Source organism: Populus alba, chromosome 1 (assembly GCF_005239225.2).
Source record: "Populus alba chromosome 1, ASM523922v2, whole genome shotgun sequence".
NCBI classification, from domain to species: domain Eukaryota; kingdom Viridiplantae; phylum Streptophyta; class Magnoliopsida; order Malpighiales; family Salicaceae; genus Populus; species Populus alba.
In genome coordinates this window covers 18,347,952-18,366,420 of record NC_133284.1, presented here as the reverse complement: position 1 = coordinate 18,366,420, position 18,469 = coordinate 18,347,952, and the positions used below count along the sequence as shown (strand labels likewise).

General features: G+C 35.9%; 2 protein-coding genes across 3 annotated transcripts; one reads left to right on the top strand and one right to left on the bottom strand.

Annotated features, from left to right (window-relative positions):
• The first annotated feature begins 2,090 nt into the window (after window positions 1–2,090).
• LOC118046219 (large ribosomal subunit protein eL37x) lies at window positions 2,091–3,519 on the top strand. The gene is made up of 4 exons (XM_035055029.2): window positions 2,091–2,234; window positions 2,359–2,494; window positions 3,075–3,176; window positions 3,282–3,519. The coding sequence occupies exons 1-4, from the start codon at window positions 2,232–2,234 to the stop codon at window positions 3,326–3,328; spliced, it is 288 nt and encodes a 95-aa protein (XP_034910920.1). The 5' UTR covers window positions 2,091–2,231; the 3' UTR covers window positions 3,329–3,519.
• Window positions 3,520–9,176: 5,657 nt separating this feature from the next.
• LOC118046218 (uncharacterized) lies at window positions 9,177–17,734 on the bottom strand. Of its 2 annotated transcripts, XM_035055028.2 has the most exons (15): window positions 17,355–17,734; window positions 15,435–15,834; window positions 15,168–15,345; window positions 14,915–15,054; window positions 13,586–14,813; window positions 13,389–13,489; window positions 13,062–13,206; window positions 12,439–12,507; window positions 12,266–12,311; window positions 11,795–12,168; window positions 11,625–11,704; window positions 11,354–11,489; window positions 10,426–10,627; window positions 10,240–10,322; window positions 9,177–9,540 (listed from the first exon to the last, which is right to left on the bottom strand). In XM_035055028.2, the coding sequence occupies exons 1-15, from the start codon at window positions 17,458–17,460 to the stop codon at window positions 9,406–9,408; spliced, it is 3,423 nt and encodes a 1,140-aa protein (XP_034910919.1). In that variant the 5' UTR covers window positions 17,461–17,734; the 3' UTR covers window positions 9,177–9,405. The 2 variants fall into 2 exon arrangements, 1 of the variants encoding a protein (XP_034910919.1); XR_012170087.1 differs by lacking the exons at window positions 9,177–9,540; window positions 10,240–10,322 and having other exon boundaries at window positions 10,490–10,627; window positions 11,625–11,661.
• Window positions 17,735–18,469: the final 735 nt, after the last annotated feature.

Genomic DNA, 18,469 nt, shown 5'->3' with positions numbered 1-18,469 from the left:
AAAGCAAATAAAAAATCAAGTTGTAACAAAAAAAATAAACACTCATTTGTCTTTTTAACTAATATCCTATATTATCAACCTATGTTAAAAACTCATAGAAATCAACTTTCTCTTTTTTCTTTTATACAACACCCAATTCTCTTTACAAGTAGTTTTGATATTGAATTAATTATGCCATAATTCACATTTTTTCTATTTAAAAGGGAAGATCCTTTCGTAAGATCTTGAAGGAAAATTTGTTAGCTTGTATTTTTCACTTCATACTCATAGGATGTGTCATGAATTCAATCATAAACTAGTTAATTTTGGTTAATGGGAAAAATGGTTTTCTGATTGACCAAAATGTTTTCAAGGTAATTTATTTTTCTTGCAAAAGCAAGAAATGACCCTCAAATAATAAGGTTGAGAATCAATAACTTAATTATTTTTTAATTAATTGGGATTTCTTCTCATATATCTAAATGACTAGGTGCCAATGTTACATTATGGCAATTACTTTGAAAGATAACTCTTGAAAACTTGTTAAAACACATAACTAATACTTAGTGTTTTAAATGTCGTCCCTATCCTATAAAGCAATATGACTAATTATAGGGTGCTACAAATATAAAATTCAAGGTCATAAATCAATTCACTCAGCAATAAGAAGGATTAACCTACAACAACACTCAGCGATGATGAAATCATGGGAGAAATTAGGGGCTTGAATGTCGAAGTTGAGAGGGAGGCAAAAACAATGGTTTTTAAATCTAGGATGGTGAAGATTTAGAGTATGTTTAGCAGTGTAGTAGTGGTTGCTTTTCAAATAACTTTTCGTGCCGAAATACATGCTAATGATGTTTTTTTTTATTTTTTAAAAATTATTTTTAACATCAACACATCAAAACTATCTAAAACATACAAACCGTATTAAATTTTAGTAAAAAAAAATTAAATTTTTTTATACCGTGTTTTCAAACGGTTTCTTAGAGTTTGACACTGGGATAATGGATTCTAGAGGATTGGGGTTGACAAAGAAATGAGAAGAGTGGTTTTTAATTTATGAGAGAAGAAAAGAAAGGAAGTCAAAGAGAATGGCTATTTATAGGAATTGGTAACATGGTTACGCTACTTATGATGTGACATCTACTTTAATGAGCCTATTTATAGTTTAAGTATCATTAAAAAAAATTATATATTTAAAAACCATAATATGAGCAATAAAAGGAATGATAGGCTGACGAGTTTTTGAAGATATAAAGATTTTCCTGGGTGATGTAGAGAATATTTATAGAAACATGAAGATTTTTGGAGGTGTCGAGATGTTTTCATAGATAACAATAATGAGGTGATCTTATGGGAAAAGGTTCATTAAAGAATAATTATGGAGATAATAGTAATTTTATTTACATTTTTACAGTTATCTAAGTGCCAAAACGAGAGGAAGAACTGGCTTTTAAATGTCCAGGGCCACTTTTAGGCAGGTCTAGGAAATGGAAGGTGAGTTTCCCCATTTCTACTTTGTAATTAAATAAACTTTTGATATAATTATTTTTAACGTCGACCTACAAATTTGCATCTACTTTTTAATAATTCTAACTCAACTTAAATACGCCATGGACCATGGACCAGTAATAGTCTACATGCTAGTTTGGGCTTTCTAAAAAAATTTGAAATTTTTATTTTATTATTTTACTAAAAATAAATTTTTATATATTTTAACATTGTTTTCTATATGTTAATATCAAAAATAATTTTTAAAAAATAAAAATACATATTATTTTAATTTATTTTTAAACAAAAAATATTTTAAATCATAATCATTACCACAATTCTAAACATGCACATAGAATGCACAATAACATAACACTTAAATTTCTCATTTAAAAAAAAAAAAACAGATTTAATAAATATAAGATGCTACAAATATTTTATTTAAATAAGATGCGAAGTGATCATATCATCTTACTTAATGATACCCATATTTGTGAAGTTTTTTTTTTTTTTTTTTTTTAAAAAAAAAAAAACATAGAGAGAGATGCCAAGCTGGGCCTAGACTATTACATAATTATTATAATTTATTTCCAAGTCAGGTTCTTTTAAAAGAATTAAGCCCAGCCCGATCTTATTAAAACCCTAGCGCATGGTATATATGACTCTCAAACGCCGCTGCATCCTCTCTTTAATACCCAAAAAAAAATAAAAATAAAAAAAGGGAGCTCTTCTAGGGTTACTCTGCATCTGTTGCTGCAATGGTAAAGTATCGCTAACAAACTCAATCCTTTTCTTCTCTCTTTCTGTAAAAATAGTGTCTCTGTTTTGATCTACGAACTGCATTTGGTATTTGATTGTATGGGTGTGTGTTTGTAACAATGGCAGGGGAAGGGAACAGGGAGTTTTGGTAAGAGGAGGAACAAGACCCACACCCTCTGTGTTAGGTGTGGCCGACGTAGCTTCCACCTCCAGAAGAGCCGTTGCTCTGCCTGTGCTTTCCCTGCTGCACGCAAGAGGAAATGTATGTTTTTTTTTTTTCATTTTCTGCGTGTTGAACTCTGAATCAATCCGGGTATTTATCTGGAAGTAGTTTTTCTTTTTCTTTCAAGTCAATGCTCTCTTTTCATTTTGATGTGATATCTTATTGTTCATCTTTGTATGTGTGTTAGACTTCTGTATGTATCTAGCCTTAAGTGCTTAGCTGTTTATCTCGAACCACTATTCTTTATAGCCAATAAGCAAGTCTTGTGTTTGTGAAAAGAACATGTATATTTATTGTGGCATGGCTGTGCTACTCCATTATCTGTAAATAGTAGTGCTGTGTATAGCTTGTTTATATGGGGGAAACCATGATGTTGTATGATGTTCAACCCAGAGCCCCTTTCTTCCCAATTTTCAAGGATTCAAGCCCCCTGACCTGCCTTTTGATCTGTGGCAGCTTCCTGTGTATAAATTTATTTGCATTGATTACCAGTTTATGAAGATAATTGTGATGGCTGTAATTTTCGTTTAGCTTTTAAATATGTGACTTGTGCTTGAACCTGTGTAGTTTGGTTTGTGAACAAGTTGGTGGACTTTGTGTTCTTTGATTGTGGTTTCAGACAACTGGAGTGAGAAGGCAATCCGGAGAAAGACAACTGGAACGGGAAGGATGAGGTATCTCCGCAATGTCCCTCGCAGGTTCAAGAGTGGTTTCAGAGAAGGTAAATAGCTTTATCTTCTAATTTTGAGGGCTGTTTTTCTTTTTTAGTTCAACAAATACTACATCCGTTATGTTATCTTGAAGTTGTTGACTGGCTCTTGATCAGGCACTCAAGCAGAGCCAAGGAAGAAGGGTGCAGCAGCATCTGCTTAAGCTGTGAGTCTTTGTGGGTGTCATCTGGGCACCCAGTTATAGATTTACATTCAAATTATGTAGTGGGGAGTTTTGTGAGAACATTGTTTAATGGGTACGATTCACCTTTTTGATGCTATTTAGTTAAATTTACATTTCCTAATTATGTAGTTGGTTTGATTTTGAATGAGGATGCTGGGACTATAATTCAATTTTCTTCGAGTTTTTGACTAAAGTTTAAAACATAAATCAATGTGTGGATGGTGATCTCAAGAAGAAGTGATACTCCCCGTCAAGGCCAGCACAGGTTATATTACTAAAATTAGGGTGGGTTGCCAGTTTATACTAGGCAGATTCTGAGGACACCCGTAGCAGTAAAACCGTCTTAATATAAACGTGCACTGCAGTTGTTCCAAGCAGGCCTGCTGGTAAATGCCAATGCTATTGTGTACTCTGCCATATTACATTTGACATGGCTTCAAATGTGGGACACCGACTCTCTAGTACAAGATTGGATGGCACTTTTTTCTCGAATAGATGTACCGACGGGGAGAATCAGTGGCAGGGGATTTATACAGTTTATGAGTTCAAATTTTAGTTCTAATTAAATTTAATCTTTGAAAATTAACGATACAGACTCTACTTGTGGATAACGATGAACAGGTCACCTATACTAATAACATGATAACTCAAACGTTGTCTTTAATTGTTGCGTTTAGGATTGCAGCATGGTAACCCAACATCATTTATTCAAATAACTCTTGCTGTACTTATCTTCAATCATTCTATTGGAAGAATCCAACAACAATTCCCCTCCCACGACTATTTTGTCCTCCAAGGGAGAACTCTAGAAACCTTACTAAGAAATCCTCCACAAACTCCTAGGTTGCATTTGATGGTGATAATCCTTTTCAAAGAACCAGGATCTGGGTGGCAACTTAGTTGTGATGTTTCACCATCCTCTTGTCCACCACTGTTAATGGTTGAGGGGAGTCCTTACCATTCATGACAGGCAACTTATCAAACACTTTATTGTTTCCTGTATATTTCTTCAACTATGAAACATGAAAAACTGGGTGGATTGAGCAGTGGAAGGCAATCGTAATGTATAATCCACTGCTCTAATTCGTTCTATGGTCTTGTACGGACCATAGTATTTAGCTGATAACTTGTGTGAAATCATCTGTGGCATGGACTTCTGTCAGTGTAGTTGCAACTTTAGGTACACCCAGTCACCCATATTAAATGACCTTTCACTTCTCTTCTTGTTAGCCACCTGTGTTATTCTGTTTTGCGCTGATCTGAGGTTTTTCTAGAGTAATTGTAGCATATTCTCCCTTTTTGTTAACAGTTCATCCAAATGTTGGAGTCTCGAGGACAGTAAGAAATATGAAGTGGTGGTGCTTGACCATATGAAAGAATGATAATTGGTGTTGTACCATCATTTTGCTAATGAAAGCCACCTTAACCATTGATGGGAGTGTTACCGGTCATGCATCTCAAGTAGTTCTCTAGGCATGTGTTAACTGCTTCCATTTGTCCATCCATTCGTGGGTGACAGGCAGTAGAATAGTGCAACTCTACTCCTTGATAGGCAAAAGGGCTTCTCCAAAACTGACTTGAAAAAATAATCTCTATCGTTGACTATACGTTGTGAGTAAACCATGTAATTTGTAAACGTGATCCATGAAAGGAGTACCCACTGTAGTTGTAGAATATGGATAAGTTAGAGCCATAAAATATGCATACTCTTACTAAATTGATCCACCACCACAAAAATAACTTCTTGCCATTAGATCTAGGTAGTCCCTCTACAAAGTCCATGCTGATGTCTGTAAATGGTGCCTGAAGAATGGGCAATGGTTTGTATCAACCCTGGAAGGAGTACATTATCTCTCATATAGCCTCACCTGTTTCTGTAATTTCCTCCAATAAAAGACTTCCTACCCTATTAGTAGTCTCTGTAGCTCTAAAATGTCCACCTTAGTTGTATCATGATATAAGAAGATTAATTTATGTTGAAGTATAGGGTCATTGTCAACCACAATCTTTCCCTTCCTATTCAGAAGATTGTTCGCCCACTTATAATGAGGGTGAGATCCAAGATCCTGCTGTAGGTCTACTATGATACCCTGTATAGCCTTGTCTTGCTCCCAAGATCTCTTAATTTCTTCCATAATGTTGGTGGAAACAGTAGACACCAACATAGTGAACAATTCACCATTAGAAATCCTTGATAGGGCATCAACTGCTACATTCACCATTCCCTCCTTGTACTCAATTTCATCATCAAAACCTAGTAATTTGGCTATTGATGCTAAGAAGGGTAAGATACCTTTTGTTCTAGAAGATACTTAAGAATGATCAGTGTGGATTTTGAAATGTTTGCTCCATAGATAACGCCTCTATTTAGCTACTACATGAAGTATAGCTAACATTTTCCTTTTTATAGATTGATAGAGCTTGTTTTCCAAGGCCTAAAGACTTGCTGATATAAGTTACAGGATGACCATCTTGCATTAACATTGCTTTTATGCCATGTCCTCATGCAAATTGTTTGTTTGGGTCTGGTAGTGCCAAAACAGGAGGTTGTGTCATAACTTCCTTTAAAAGTTTGAGTTTTTTGCAGCTTTATCATTCCATCCGAATACATCCTTCTTCAACAATTGAGTCAAAGGTTTACTGATGGTTCCATAGTCTTTAACAAATCTCATGTAGTACCTAGTGAGGCCTAAGAATCCTCTCAACTATTTAGCAGTCCTAGGAAGAGGCCAATCCACTACAGCCCTGATCTTTTGTGGATTAGTGGATACTCCTTCCTTGGAAATGATATGGCCCAAATACTCCACTTGAGTACTACCAAAAACACACTTCTCTTGGCTACCGGCTTATGGACACTTAACAATTCAAACACTATCTTCAAATGCTTTAGGTGGTCTGACATAAAATTGATGTGTATTGGATTATCATAAGAAAAAACACCAACATCAACTTTCTAAGATGCTTTCGTTCACCAAGCTCTGAAATGTGGCAGGAGCATTGGTGAGCCTAAAAGGCATAACTAAGAACTCATAAAGGTCATTGTGAGTCCTAAAAGCATTCTTAAATACATCTTATGAAGTCATTCTGATCTGGTGATACCCAGATCTTAAATCTATCTTTGAAAATATAGTTTCCCTCACTAACTACTCCAATAACTCGTCCACTAGGGGTATGGGGAATTTGTCTTTGATAATGAGTATATTATGAGTCCTATATTCAACACAATCTTCATGACCCATCCTTCTTCTTGACCAAAACCACATGGGAAGCAAAAGGGTTATTATTAGGTTGAACTACCCCTGACTCCATTTCAGTGACCATTCGTTCTACAACATCCTCCTATAAGCCAGAATACCTGTAAAGCCTTAAGTGATAGGTTGGGCTCCATCCTCGAGAAGTATAGCATGATCATGAGATCCGAGGGCGGTAACCCCTTTGATTCATTAAACACCTCTTAGTTGTACCCTAAAAAATGTTCCGAAGCAGTGTTTCCTTCCACAACAGGATTTAAAGTGGTAGACATAGAACAAACTGTGATACCAACCCTTTTAATGATTCTCAAACTGTATAAGCTAACTTCTGCCCACTGTGAAGGACACCCTAGCAGACTGTTGAGTTGCTCAAATCTAATAGATTGTAAGCGAGCCGGATCGTTGCCCTTGAGCAACATCTTTTTTCCTAGCCAATTGAATGACATCCACAATTCTTTATAGTTTGACACAATGTCACCTAGCATGACCAGCCATTGAATTCCCAACATCATGTCACAGTTATTTAGGTCCGCAATGAACACATTAGCTTCAAAATTCTTACAGAGCTGTGCAACACATTGTTCCTCAATTTACTTCCACTGTCAAGGGTTTTATGGTAGTAAGGTTATATTGTAATCTACTGGCAGCTTCAAAAATGAGAAAGTTGTGTTCTTCCAAAGTCAACCATGATAACAATTGATTATTTCTCAACCTTGCTAGTTACTGGGTATGAAAACTCACAGTAGCCTCTAAAGCATTGATAGGAATTGAGTAACCTCTTCAGGTTCAAAATTGTCTTCAATCTCCCCTTCTACTACTTCCTCTTCATCACTTATAATGCAAAGAGAATTATGCCTTTTATTTTTAAACCTATGTCCAGAAACAAACTTCTCATCACACCAAAAAACACAAACCCTTTGTTATTCTTTCCTCTATTACCCCATTCTTCAAAGGTCTAGTAGGTTCAAAAGGAACTCTGCGATTATAGTTTTGGGTTAGAGTGGGTAGGAAGCTACTTTAAGGTAGTTTTAGGTTGCTGGTATTTACTGGAGGTGAGTTTCTATGGTGAGTTTGTTGGTGACTAAGTTTGGTTTAGGTTATGCCTTGGGAGGGATATTTAGGAAAGTTATGATGGTTATGTTTGTAAGATAGTGCTTTCTTATAATCGAGCTAGGTTGTAAGCTTGTTTCAAGGCTTTCGGTTCTAACATCTTAACTAGATTCTTAATTTCAATCTCCAACCCCCCAATAAAGAACATAAAAGCCTGTTTTTCAGAAATATCAACCTTTTTCTATAGTATGTCAAAATCATGTATATATGCCTCCAGACTTTTAACTTGCCTAAGATCCATAAGTTCCTCTAATGAATCTTTTTGCCCATCAAATCTTGCACATAAAGCTTCAACATATTCTTCCCAAGATACCTCCTCATGAAATTTTGGTGCCAATAAAGGGCTATACCATCAAGATGGTAAGAAGCCAATCTAAGTTTCTTAGAGTTCTAAACTTCCTCTACTTCAAAATATTGATTGTGTTTATAAAGCTATTTATACACATCTTCATCATCAAAATTAGAAAAATAACATTTGGGTTTGTGTACCTTATAGTAGTGGTGACCACCTTCACAGTTTAGACAAGTCTTGAAGGCAGCATCTTGTCCCTAATGAGCTGGTTTATCCCTGGTGACACCGGGATCACCTGCTGTTTGCTGCAGAGTCTGCAAAATGAAAGTTTGCGCAAAACAGGCCACTGATAAGATCTTTTAGTTCTTCAAGCTTGGTTTCATGATTGGACCTTGTACTTTCATCACTCGCTTATAGTTCTGCTTATATGAGTCTAGTAGTTTCATCACTTGCTCATATTTTTATGCTTGCTCCTTGTTCACAGATTCAAGGGAATCTTCAAGCCTTTTAATCTATTGGGATCAAGTGTCAGGTGCCATTGCTTGAGTCCAAAGAGATGATGCTCTGATACCACTTGGAACAAGCTTGATGGGAATAGTCCCTACTTGGATTTCGTCCAAGTATTGTAGGGGAAGCGCACTACTTGCTAACAGTGCCAACAATGGCAGATCGCAATTAACTCGGCAAGAGTAGTGGAGAGAGAGAGAGATGCTCATACTTCATTATTCATTTCTTGGATTCATTCTCTGCAAGTTTGTTACCTATTAACCAAAACAATTCCAAGATTCCAGCAAGTGTTACCTCCACTAGTGGACATGTCTCCTATACTACTAACATTATAACTCAAACGCTGTGTTTAGTTCAGCAGCACAACATAATAACTTTAAGCTCTTCGTTTAGGATTGCAGAATAGTACCCTAATGGTCATTTATTCAAATAACTCCTGTCCTACTCTTCTTCAATCGCTCCATTGAAAAAATCCTACAACAATCTCTCACCTTATCCATGATACTTCAATGTTGAAGTCTAACTAGGGCTTTCTGACCAATTCAACATTGTAAAGTCACAAACACCTCAACAGAATTACAATCTGTCATTGTAGAGGCGGCACTCATTGGATCAAAAGCAAGCAAAAATAGAGGATTTATATAAAAAGAGGAACAAGATTGAGAGAAGACATGAAAAAATCATTATATATATTTTTTTCACTAATTTCATGAATTAGGTACAATATCCTCAAAATTGCCAAAACAAGAATCTAACTAAACATCAGACCTATGTATCAATTTGACCATCTTTTGATACCATCAATCACAATGTGGGACATGTTTCAGTTGCAAAAAATTGAAAATAACATACCTGAAGGGGAAAAAATCAGGCAAAGATCGACTCGCAATGCTTGATTAATTGGGTTTAAATTCACCAAATTTATGCTTTTCTTCATGCAGCTGCCTGAAAACATAATCCAGTTCTGGAAATGCAGTCAAAAGCAGCAGCTCAAGGAGGTCAAACGCCAGTTGTTTCATGCAAACAGATGACTGCAAAGGGGGGGAAAAACCCACCGAAGCTCAGTAACATCATTTGTATAAAAATGATAGGTGAGCCGGGAAATATTCAACAAGATATGGAGTTCTAAATATGGGCAAGGCATGCACTAGAACTGCTATCTTCTTTCAGGGTCACAAATTAACACCTGGAATGATTGGCTTGTACTGATCTAGTCACTGGTGCTACCACTCACACAGATCATTAAAGCACTAAAAGCTTTCATTCTTAGCTTCACTAAACCAAGTTGTCTCACTGCCTTGTCTCCCTCATTAACCACCATTTATTGAGCAAGGCTGCTTTTTACGTGTTCTGAATGAGGCATGTCAATCCATGGGAGACATACAAAACAGATGTTGACAAAACAACATCAAACAACAAAACCCAGATCATTAATTCACTAAAAGCTTTCACCCTTCGATAAACTAGTTGTCTTAATGCCTTGCCTTCCTCACTAACCATCATTTATTTGGCTTGTTGTCTCTTCTGAATGAGGCACCCCAAACCATGGGAGAAATACAAAATGGATGCTGACAATATCAAGCAACATAGAAAGATGCCCCCCCCCTCTCAATATATTTTCCATTTGAGAAGGTTAAATACATGTCACACAAAACCATCTATAATCAGTGCTACTTTTATGCCTCTACATAAGAAGATTTGGATTTAAATCCCACCAAAGAAAAAAATACCTGAAGAAAGAAATAGAGATCTTTTGCACATTGTTCATACTCCTTTCGACCAACAAGACTTACAATGGCAGCTGGTGCATTGTCTGCATTTCAAAAACAGGGTTGGTTGAGGCATTTACTGATATTTTAAATTAATATATGTGATGCAGAAAATACAGAAAGAACAAATAAGAAAAATGATATTACCAATCATCAGCTCATATACAAGTTTAGCACGTCGAGCTGCATCCTGTTGTTGCTGCTCATTACTAAATTTAGGTGAAGATACTTCCATGGGTTGCTGGCCATGAGGGTAAATCAATTTAGGAGAAGACACTTCTGAGGGTTGATGGGGTGGTGGTCGTCTCTTTGGATGTTTGGTTATGAATATTCCATCAGGCCAAAGTATCTGTTTAATAACAACACAGCTAATATCAGGATAAAACACAAGCATCTCAATTTTCTTTCTAAAGCCTCTTACACAATCAAGTACAAATCTAAAGAACAAGTCAATCCACTCCAGCATATTCTCGTATCAGAGTAGCCCATTCCAGCTGCTGGAAAACTGGGAGAAGGCAGAAAAAGAAAAGGAAAGGGAAAAAAAAAAAGCCATAGCATGTATCCATGGGTAATCCATTCTTTCAATTCAGTCTGCTTTACAAGGATAGTCTTTAGGTTTCATTACTACCTCAGGGGTAAAGACCAGAACATGTCAAGTGAAAACAGGAGATCTTCAATTATTAAAAGGGCACTAGTGGAACTCCAAAAGTTTTTCCCTCACTTCCGACTAATAATGTGAAACAAAAAATGAAGACAGGACCCCCTCCTTCCCTCAATCAGCATTACTGAAAAGCACTTCAGATGGACCATCTTGCCACACTATCTCACCCTCTTTTTTATGCCCAAAGATGAAGTTCAATGGTGCTGGGTAGAAATGATAAGAGGACATGAACTCAAACCACCCAGACAATTCATCCAATGATCCAATCTATCGGCTCTGTTATTTATCATTTCATCTATCAGCTCTGTTATTTACCACTTCAGCGAAAAAATAGTCCAGCATTTCAGTACTGCTCTAGACTGCCAAGTATTGTTGAAGATTTAGCAGAAGAAACTGCAGAACTTCAAAGATTACCTGCTCAACCCGCTTGATCCCTGATGCAACAACTGAACCCCTACGCAGAAGCTGGATTTTCTCTATCAACCAATCATCTAAAGCATCACCCATTCCTAGTTGTAGTATCTGTTTGGCCACCCAAAAAGCCTGCCTCCTGCAATGCACAAATCATTTGTGTCAGCAGCATATCCTCAGCAGTCACAGTGGGATGTCAATATGATGATGAAAAATAGTTTCTATAAAGAGACAAGACATCCACCATATTTCTACATTGCTGTATATTGAGTACCTGATCCATCCACCATCTTGTAGCTGGAAAATGACATCTATCAAATCAAGTATAGGAACAGTCAAATTTGGTGGTGCCCACTGCAATGAAGCAATGAAATTTTATAAGACAACCTTTTATTATTAAGGTAAACCTGCAATCCAGCCCAATCCTTAACCCACTTTAATTACCTCTGTAGGGAGCATGGGGTCATTAGCAGAATCATTAAGGGATGCGGACATCTCTTCTAAACTATCGCCCTCTCTTCCTTTTATATTCTTCTCTAAATTTCTGGCAGATGATGCTTTCTTTTGCGTATCTGAATCACAGCCTGGATCCTTGAATGATTTTCCAAATTCTTTGTCAGACTTTCTCACTGGAGATTGAGGCGTGTCTTTTGAAATCATTTGTGCTCCATCTACCCCAAGAGCATGCTTTGTCTGCAATATAGATTCCTTGCACTCTGCACTCAATTGTTCCTTCCTAGTGGATAAGGAATCGGTTGTGGGCCCGATAAAATTTGAAACCCTTTTACTCTTTTCAGAGGGCTTATCATCCAGGTCAACTAGAAAATTCCAAGAAATATGAAAAGAGAGGAAAGATCAAAATAAAGAAATGAAAATCAAAATAAAAGATAACATCCTAAATTGAACAAGCTTCACCTGATAATGTTTCAATGATAGAAAATGAATTTGAGAACGCATACGTCTGCATGACACCATACAATAGCAAATGAATAGTATTGGTGAAATATCAGAAAGAACACCTTTCCCTTCCAAAAAAAAGAAGGGCAGGGAGGGGATTCTCCATTAATAACAGCAGAAAATATGGAAACCTGAGAATCAACGCTAAGAAAGTCCCAGACTTCAATAGATCCTGAAATTGTTGGAAGTTGCAAGAGCCTCTGGAAAACAGCAACAGGTTATAGTTAGTTAAAGAGTTGAAGCATGGCACCAAAGAAGTAGCAAACTAGCTCAGAAAAATGTATGTTCTAAATAAAGCAACAATTCAGTTGTTTATCGCAGTTGGCACACTCATATCTAATGAAAAACTTTTAAATATTATGCTTTGATTTAGTGGTGTGGAGCTAGATTAGCCATGTAAATGTAGCATTTCTTATTTTACAAAAATTAAATATGAGTTTGCCTACCACAAGAATGCTTTTACATGGCTAATCTAGTACCAGCACCATTGAAGTTCCCAATCATAGAACTTTTTGAGATATTATGTGTTACTTTACAACATAATACTGAAGAGTCCATAGGTACTTGAGTTAACAGCCAAGCACCAGTGCAAATATGTTAAGTGCTGGAATAGTGGCAGCAAATTAAACCTGGATAAATATCTAAATAGGAAATCAGGTTGAAAATCCATTGAAGGCCACAATTCCAGCTTATCAAAGAGCTAAAGCTGATATCAAATTCACTCAGACAAAAAAAGTGAGATTAGATGTTTGACCTTCAGATATCTGTCAAGCAATTTACACCGCTCTTTTATGACAGGCATATCTAAACCTGTAGAGAGAAAATGCTTTGGCGGCAAATGAAGACTATATTCCGGATATTCTTTGAGCCGTCTATGTAACTCCTCAAAATGTCGAAACCTGTTGACAGTAGAGTTCAGTTACATGAGCTGTATAACTTTATGGGAGAAAATATTATAAAGATCATGTGTTCACCAGGTTAGAGCACAATAAAAAGACAACATCTATTCATGGAAAAAGCTTATTACAGAAGACATCAACAAGAGATGAAACAAGAAATTTGAGACAGAAATCCATAGCACCTTCGTTTGATTGACCAACTATTGTTATTTACATCCGTAACAGATAAGGAATAAACAGCAAATGTTTTAGAGTCACTCTTAACAATATTTGCACCCAATACCTGCAACAGCAATAGGGTTTGCATCCTTTATCAATAAATCAGAAGATGAAAGGTCAAGCAATTGAGGAGAGAAAAGTAAGCTTTTAAGTGGAGTACCTCACATCTCAACTTATAAAATGCGTCCACCATTAATGAATGTTTCAAGGAATTATCATTTAAAGTATGGCTTTCAGGAATAAAAACAGATGTTGCAGATGAACAAGCAGTTGATCCACTGTAAACTCTATCCAGATTTTCAACCTCGGAATCATCAGAGAAATCATCAGCTTTAGCATGTCCTTTTAAACTAAGTATGTCCTGCCCGTCCCCAGACAAGAAGCTTGTTCTCTCAATCTCTTGCCAAACAGGTACCTTCTGAGTGCTTGGCCTCGACCTTTTCCTGCCAGATTGGGGTCTAGATAATCTTTGATAGTGAGCATGCCCTCTACCACTCTTCTTTGCCCTGTGGCCATCAGGATTTTCAAGAGGATGATGAATGTGGGAAACAGCCAGGTTTCTGTTAGTTTTACCATCCCAGACTTTAGTTCCTGGAGAATCAAGACCAGTTACAAAGTTCACATCTTCCTCTTCAGAAGTATAAGAGCTAGTGCTGCCTGATTCAGTCCCATCCACATGCATGAGGCTCTGTATGCCATCTCGGAGTGAACTAAATAGTGAGTGATTTGACATGTTCTGATTGACATGATGCTGAGGGTTTTCTACAGTGGACTGCTCAGTACCCACAGACTGATCATTGTGGGCCAGCGAAGCATCGAGTTTGGTTACATCATCCTTCTTGGAATTAGACTTACTCTTTGAATAATCTGATGTAATGGACTTACTTGCTGAAGAATTCTGTGGGGCGTGCTTGATTGCCTGATTTTCACCTTCTTTCTTTCTATAGTTTCTCCCTTTTGTCCACATGTTTTCAAAATTTTCTGGAGCAAGGGCAGCAGTCTTTCTGCGAGACATCATATCAAACATCTCACCCCATTCACGTCCTGAAAGATGTCGTTCAATTTCTCCTTCATTATTAATCTGGGAGTTTTTGGACAGTGAGCTCCATGTGCGGGAAGATGGGGTATCAATGGAAAGCAATGGATCTTTTGAGATATGGCTTCCATTCACCTTATCTTTTTCAGGTGCCTCTGGCCCACTTCTGGATTGATTGGTTTTTAACTGCGTAAGTTCAACCCCAGTTCCAGTAGGGTCTAAAAACCTAGAAAAATGATCGGATGAGATCCTTGAAGACCCATTTGGTTTGGAATGAGATGCTTCTTGAGCTGCAGCAACTCTTTGATTAGCCTTAGAAATGATAAAATTTTCAATCCTTTCGTTTATGAACCTGAAAAACAAAAGTAGGAAACAAGAAAAAAAAAAAAAAAGAATGAAAGAAAGGAAAAATGACAACACAAAACTATAAAGCAAAACAGAAAGAAAGACTACCTTGGGCTAGCCAAGTTTAACACTGGTCGCATCACCGCACAAGCGAGAAGTTCCCTGACAACATAACGGAAGAAAGAACACTGCAGATCTGCTGACTTGAAAGTGAAAGAAATGAGGCCATCCATCAGATGCTGCAAAACCTAGAATAAGCGGTCCAGATCGTCACTAAACTTTCAATCCTTCACATTCAGAGGCAGCATGTGTAGATTCTATGACTTCGCAAATTTAACAAACAAAAAATGAACAAATCAACCTTGTGCTCAGCCTCGGCAGAAAATAAAGCAGGGTGCAATTTGTTCTCAGCAGCCAGAACAAGTCTTAGTTCCTTGTCTCGCTCATCAATGGTAAGCAAACCAGACTGTTGGTTGTCAATCTTTGCTTGACTTGCACGAAAAAGCTCCAAATGGGTGCAGATGAGATTAATAAGATCCCTGTGTCACCCTGGATGATTAGTGACAAAGCAAATAACATTGGAGACAAAGTAAACTAAGAGAAAAGTCAGGAGGAAAAGAACTAAAACCTTGTCAGTAGATCAATAAGATTGACATTTCTCATGCGACTTGAAAATTCCCCAAGAACACCATTCATTAGCTGCACCAGTTCCTCTGGACCTTCCTTATCAGGGGTCAGGCGAGAGTACCATAGATCTGCCACCCACTCAGAGACTAGATGTCTTGTTAAGTGATCTATTGCATCCTCAACAACAGGAGAATTCACTTTCCTTCTCCAGTCAGACTTTTCAACTACCCTGGTAAGTTCAAGAGATTTGTTTTGTGGCAGTGCACTTGATTTTGCAGAGGCAGGTTTGTTGTTATATGCAGCAGCTTTCTTACGCATTTCATAATCCATGGTGAAGTAGCGAAGGAGAATGATCAATGAAGCAGCAGCAGGCAAGTTGACCCAAACTGAGGAGCTTGTTACTGAAAAAGGTAACTGAGAGTAAGTTCCAATTAAAGACAAGCAAAAAAGAAGGCATTGCATATATATATAAAAAAATGAGAGTACATTTATGTACAACTTAAAAAACAACAGGCTGAATAACTAGCCAGAATTTCATGTACTCAACCTATACAAATTAAATATTTTAGTTGAACTCCTAAAAGCAGCAACCATTCATGTACTGCAAATGTTCTCTGTGTGGAAGAAAATAAAGAAATTCTTTTCCTAAGCCTCCCTGTTTGTAGGAAATTAACTGTATACACCCAAAGTATAACAGAATTTACAGACCATAATTGGTCTGGTCATGCTACTTCCTCCAGTGTGTATGAATAATTCACCTTGGGCATCTCTTCATCCAGTAGGTTTACAGTTTCATGTTTTTTGGGTCCATATGAAGGTTCAAACTCAAGTTGTAAGGAACAAGGAGGGGGGAAGTACAAGATGTCAATTGAGCTAGAGCTCATTGGCCATCTTTTCTTTCACACTGAAACAAAGTCTCACTGTGGCGTCTACATTTTTGCTCTGTTCATGCTGTTAAATAATTAAATATGCACATGTTTTTTTGACCTACTCCATTTTGGAACCTTGTTTTATGGATAATATTGGTATGTCCATTAACGATCACTCATGTTCATGAATTTAGAATTTGCAGCAGGTTTATTAGCAGTCAGTTACAATGATTTTGTTAATATGATCAGAACACATTTTTATCAGATTATCTTCTTCTTTTGACATAATTCCCTTGAGACATAAGGAAAGAAAAGAAAAGCAATTTCCTTAATATATTAAAACAAAAGGGCACTCTACCACATCATTTATGTTGAAGCATTTCAGAAAGAAATAATCACGTGAAACAACAACATAGAGACATGACTCGAATTAGAGCATTGTTCTTCTTTAAAACATTGAGAACATAGCAAATTAAAACACATACATACATACATTTCCATGTTATTATGTGGATGTGTCATTTAAAACTAAAGGTATCAATATTATGGCCTGTCTTTTCTTTCTAAAATATTTCAAATACCTCGTATTATTTTTTGGGCGTGTAAAATTCTTTCCTGACTCACAGCCTTTCCTCACTGATTATGTTCCTCCCTTCACTGACCCCATTACTTGTACAATCACTACGTCCAGAAATAATGCCAGAAAAGGGTAAAGGTGCCATCTCAAGCACACCTTAATCCCAAGGGAACCGGCAATGCTAGTGGCCAGCATTCATTCAATTTCCCAATGTTAACTTGTCTATATCATTAACTTTTTGCTCATCTATTACACCTTGAAAAAATGCCAAAGTAATACCCATATGCCAAAGTAATACCCATATGTAGAAAGGGCAAAAATCAAGAACTTCTTCTTATAATTAACAGGAACGCAAATGAAAAATCTGATTAAAAGATAAAAATGATTATCAGATACATTTTTACCTAATTTAATTAATTAATTCATACAATCACAAACTCAAAATACACACACGGCGAGAGAGAGGAAAACTTACAAGACATGAGATAAGATAATCCAACAACACAAATAACCAAAACAACAATCCTCTTCTTGCCTTCATCCATTAAGTCACGTACGATCACCTGCCTTTGCGTGTTCATTTTCGCATTCACCAACAAGAAAATAATGCACTAAAATCTGAAATTCAAATCCGAATCTCCACCAATCTAAACATTTCTCCTTTTCATTTCCGCAATCGATCGGATCAGAAGAAATTGAAGCAGAGAATTAAAGTGAAAAATGGGTTATTTGATCCAGAAAAAACTTTATTTTTCATTTCTCATAATTAAATTAACAGAGAAGAACTAAAGAGAAGTCCACCGCGGGGACCGTTAGGTTTTTTTCTTCTTTTATTGTTTATTCCGAGTTCCGTGTGTTTATGTTTATATATATATCTACTCTCTTTTTCTAATATATTATTAATTATTTTGTAAAATATTTTTTATTTAAAAATATAGTAAAATAAATTTTTAAAATTTAGTTTTATATCATTAAACAAAAAAAATCAATAAAATTAAAAAAAAATTAAAGTAAAAAAATTTATTTTTTTTAAACACGATACTATTACAAAAATAAACATCACTTCTAACTCATGTCCTTACTATAGATATTGATTTATAGGTTTCAATATATACATAATATGGTAGATAAGATCGAAAATTAATTTAGTTATTAAAAACAAATATATGGATAATGTTAAAAATTAAATTAATGATAAAAATATAAAATACATGTAAAAAGCTTTATCAACATGTTCAATAAAATTAATCAAAAATTATACACATAGAAAACTACAAAAAAAATCAATAAAACACTAGACTAGAATGTAAAGCAATAGATGCAAATATTTTCTGCATGTTATTCACTATATTTATTTAATTATTTGTTAATATTTTTTATAAATAAAAAATAAAAATTGAATCAAATCAAAATAGGTTTTTTTATTATTATTAGAAACTAGATAATTGAATAATTTATGTTTTGTAATAACCTAACTTTTAAAGAATTATTTATCATAGAAGAAAATCAGATTTTCATGTAATATATCCTTAAACAATTTTATATTTGTTTAACAAGATCTAGGAACTCATGAATTTTATTTTATTTTTA

Coding starts and splice junctions, on each gene's coding strand:
- LOC118046218 (XM_035055028.2), bottom strand. CDS start 17,460: ATGAACACGCAAAGGCAGGTGATCGTACGTGACTTAATGGATGAAGGC. Junction 15,346..15,434: donor CTTATTGATCTACTGACAAG/GTTTTAGTTCTT, acceptor AGGGTGACACAG/GGATCTTATTAATCTCATCT. Junction 14,814..14,914: donor TTAAACTTGGCTAGCCCAAG/GTAGTCTTTCTT, acceptor TTTGTTTTTCAG/GTTCATAAACGAAAGGATTG.
- LOC118046219 (XM_035055029.2), top strand. Junction 2,495..3,074: donor TGCTGCACGCAAGAGGAAAT/GTATGTTTTTTT, acceptor TTGTGGTTTCAG/ACAACTGGAGTGAGAAGGCA. Junction 3,177..3,281: donor CAAGAGTGGTTTCAGAGAAG/GTAAATAGCTTT, acceptor GCTCTTGATCAG/GCACTCAAGCAGAGCCAAGG.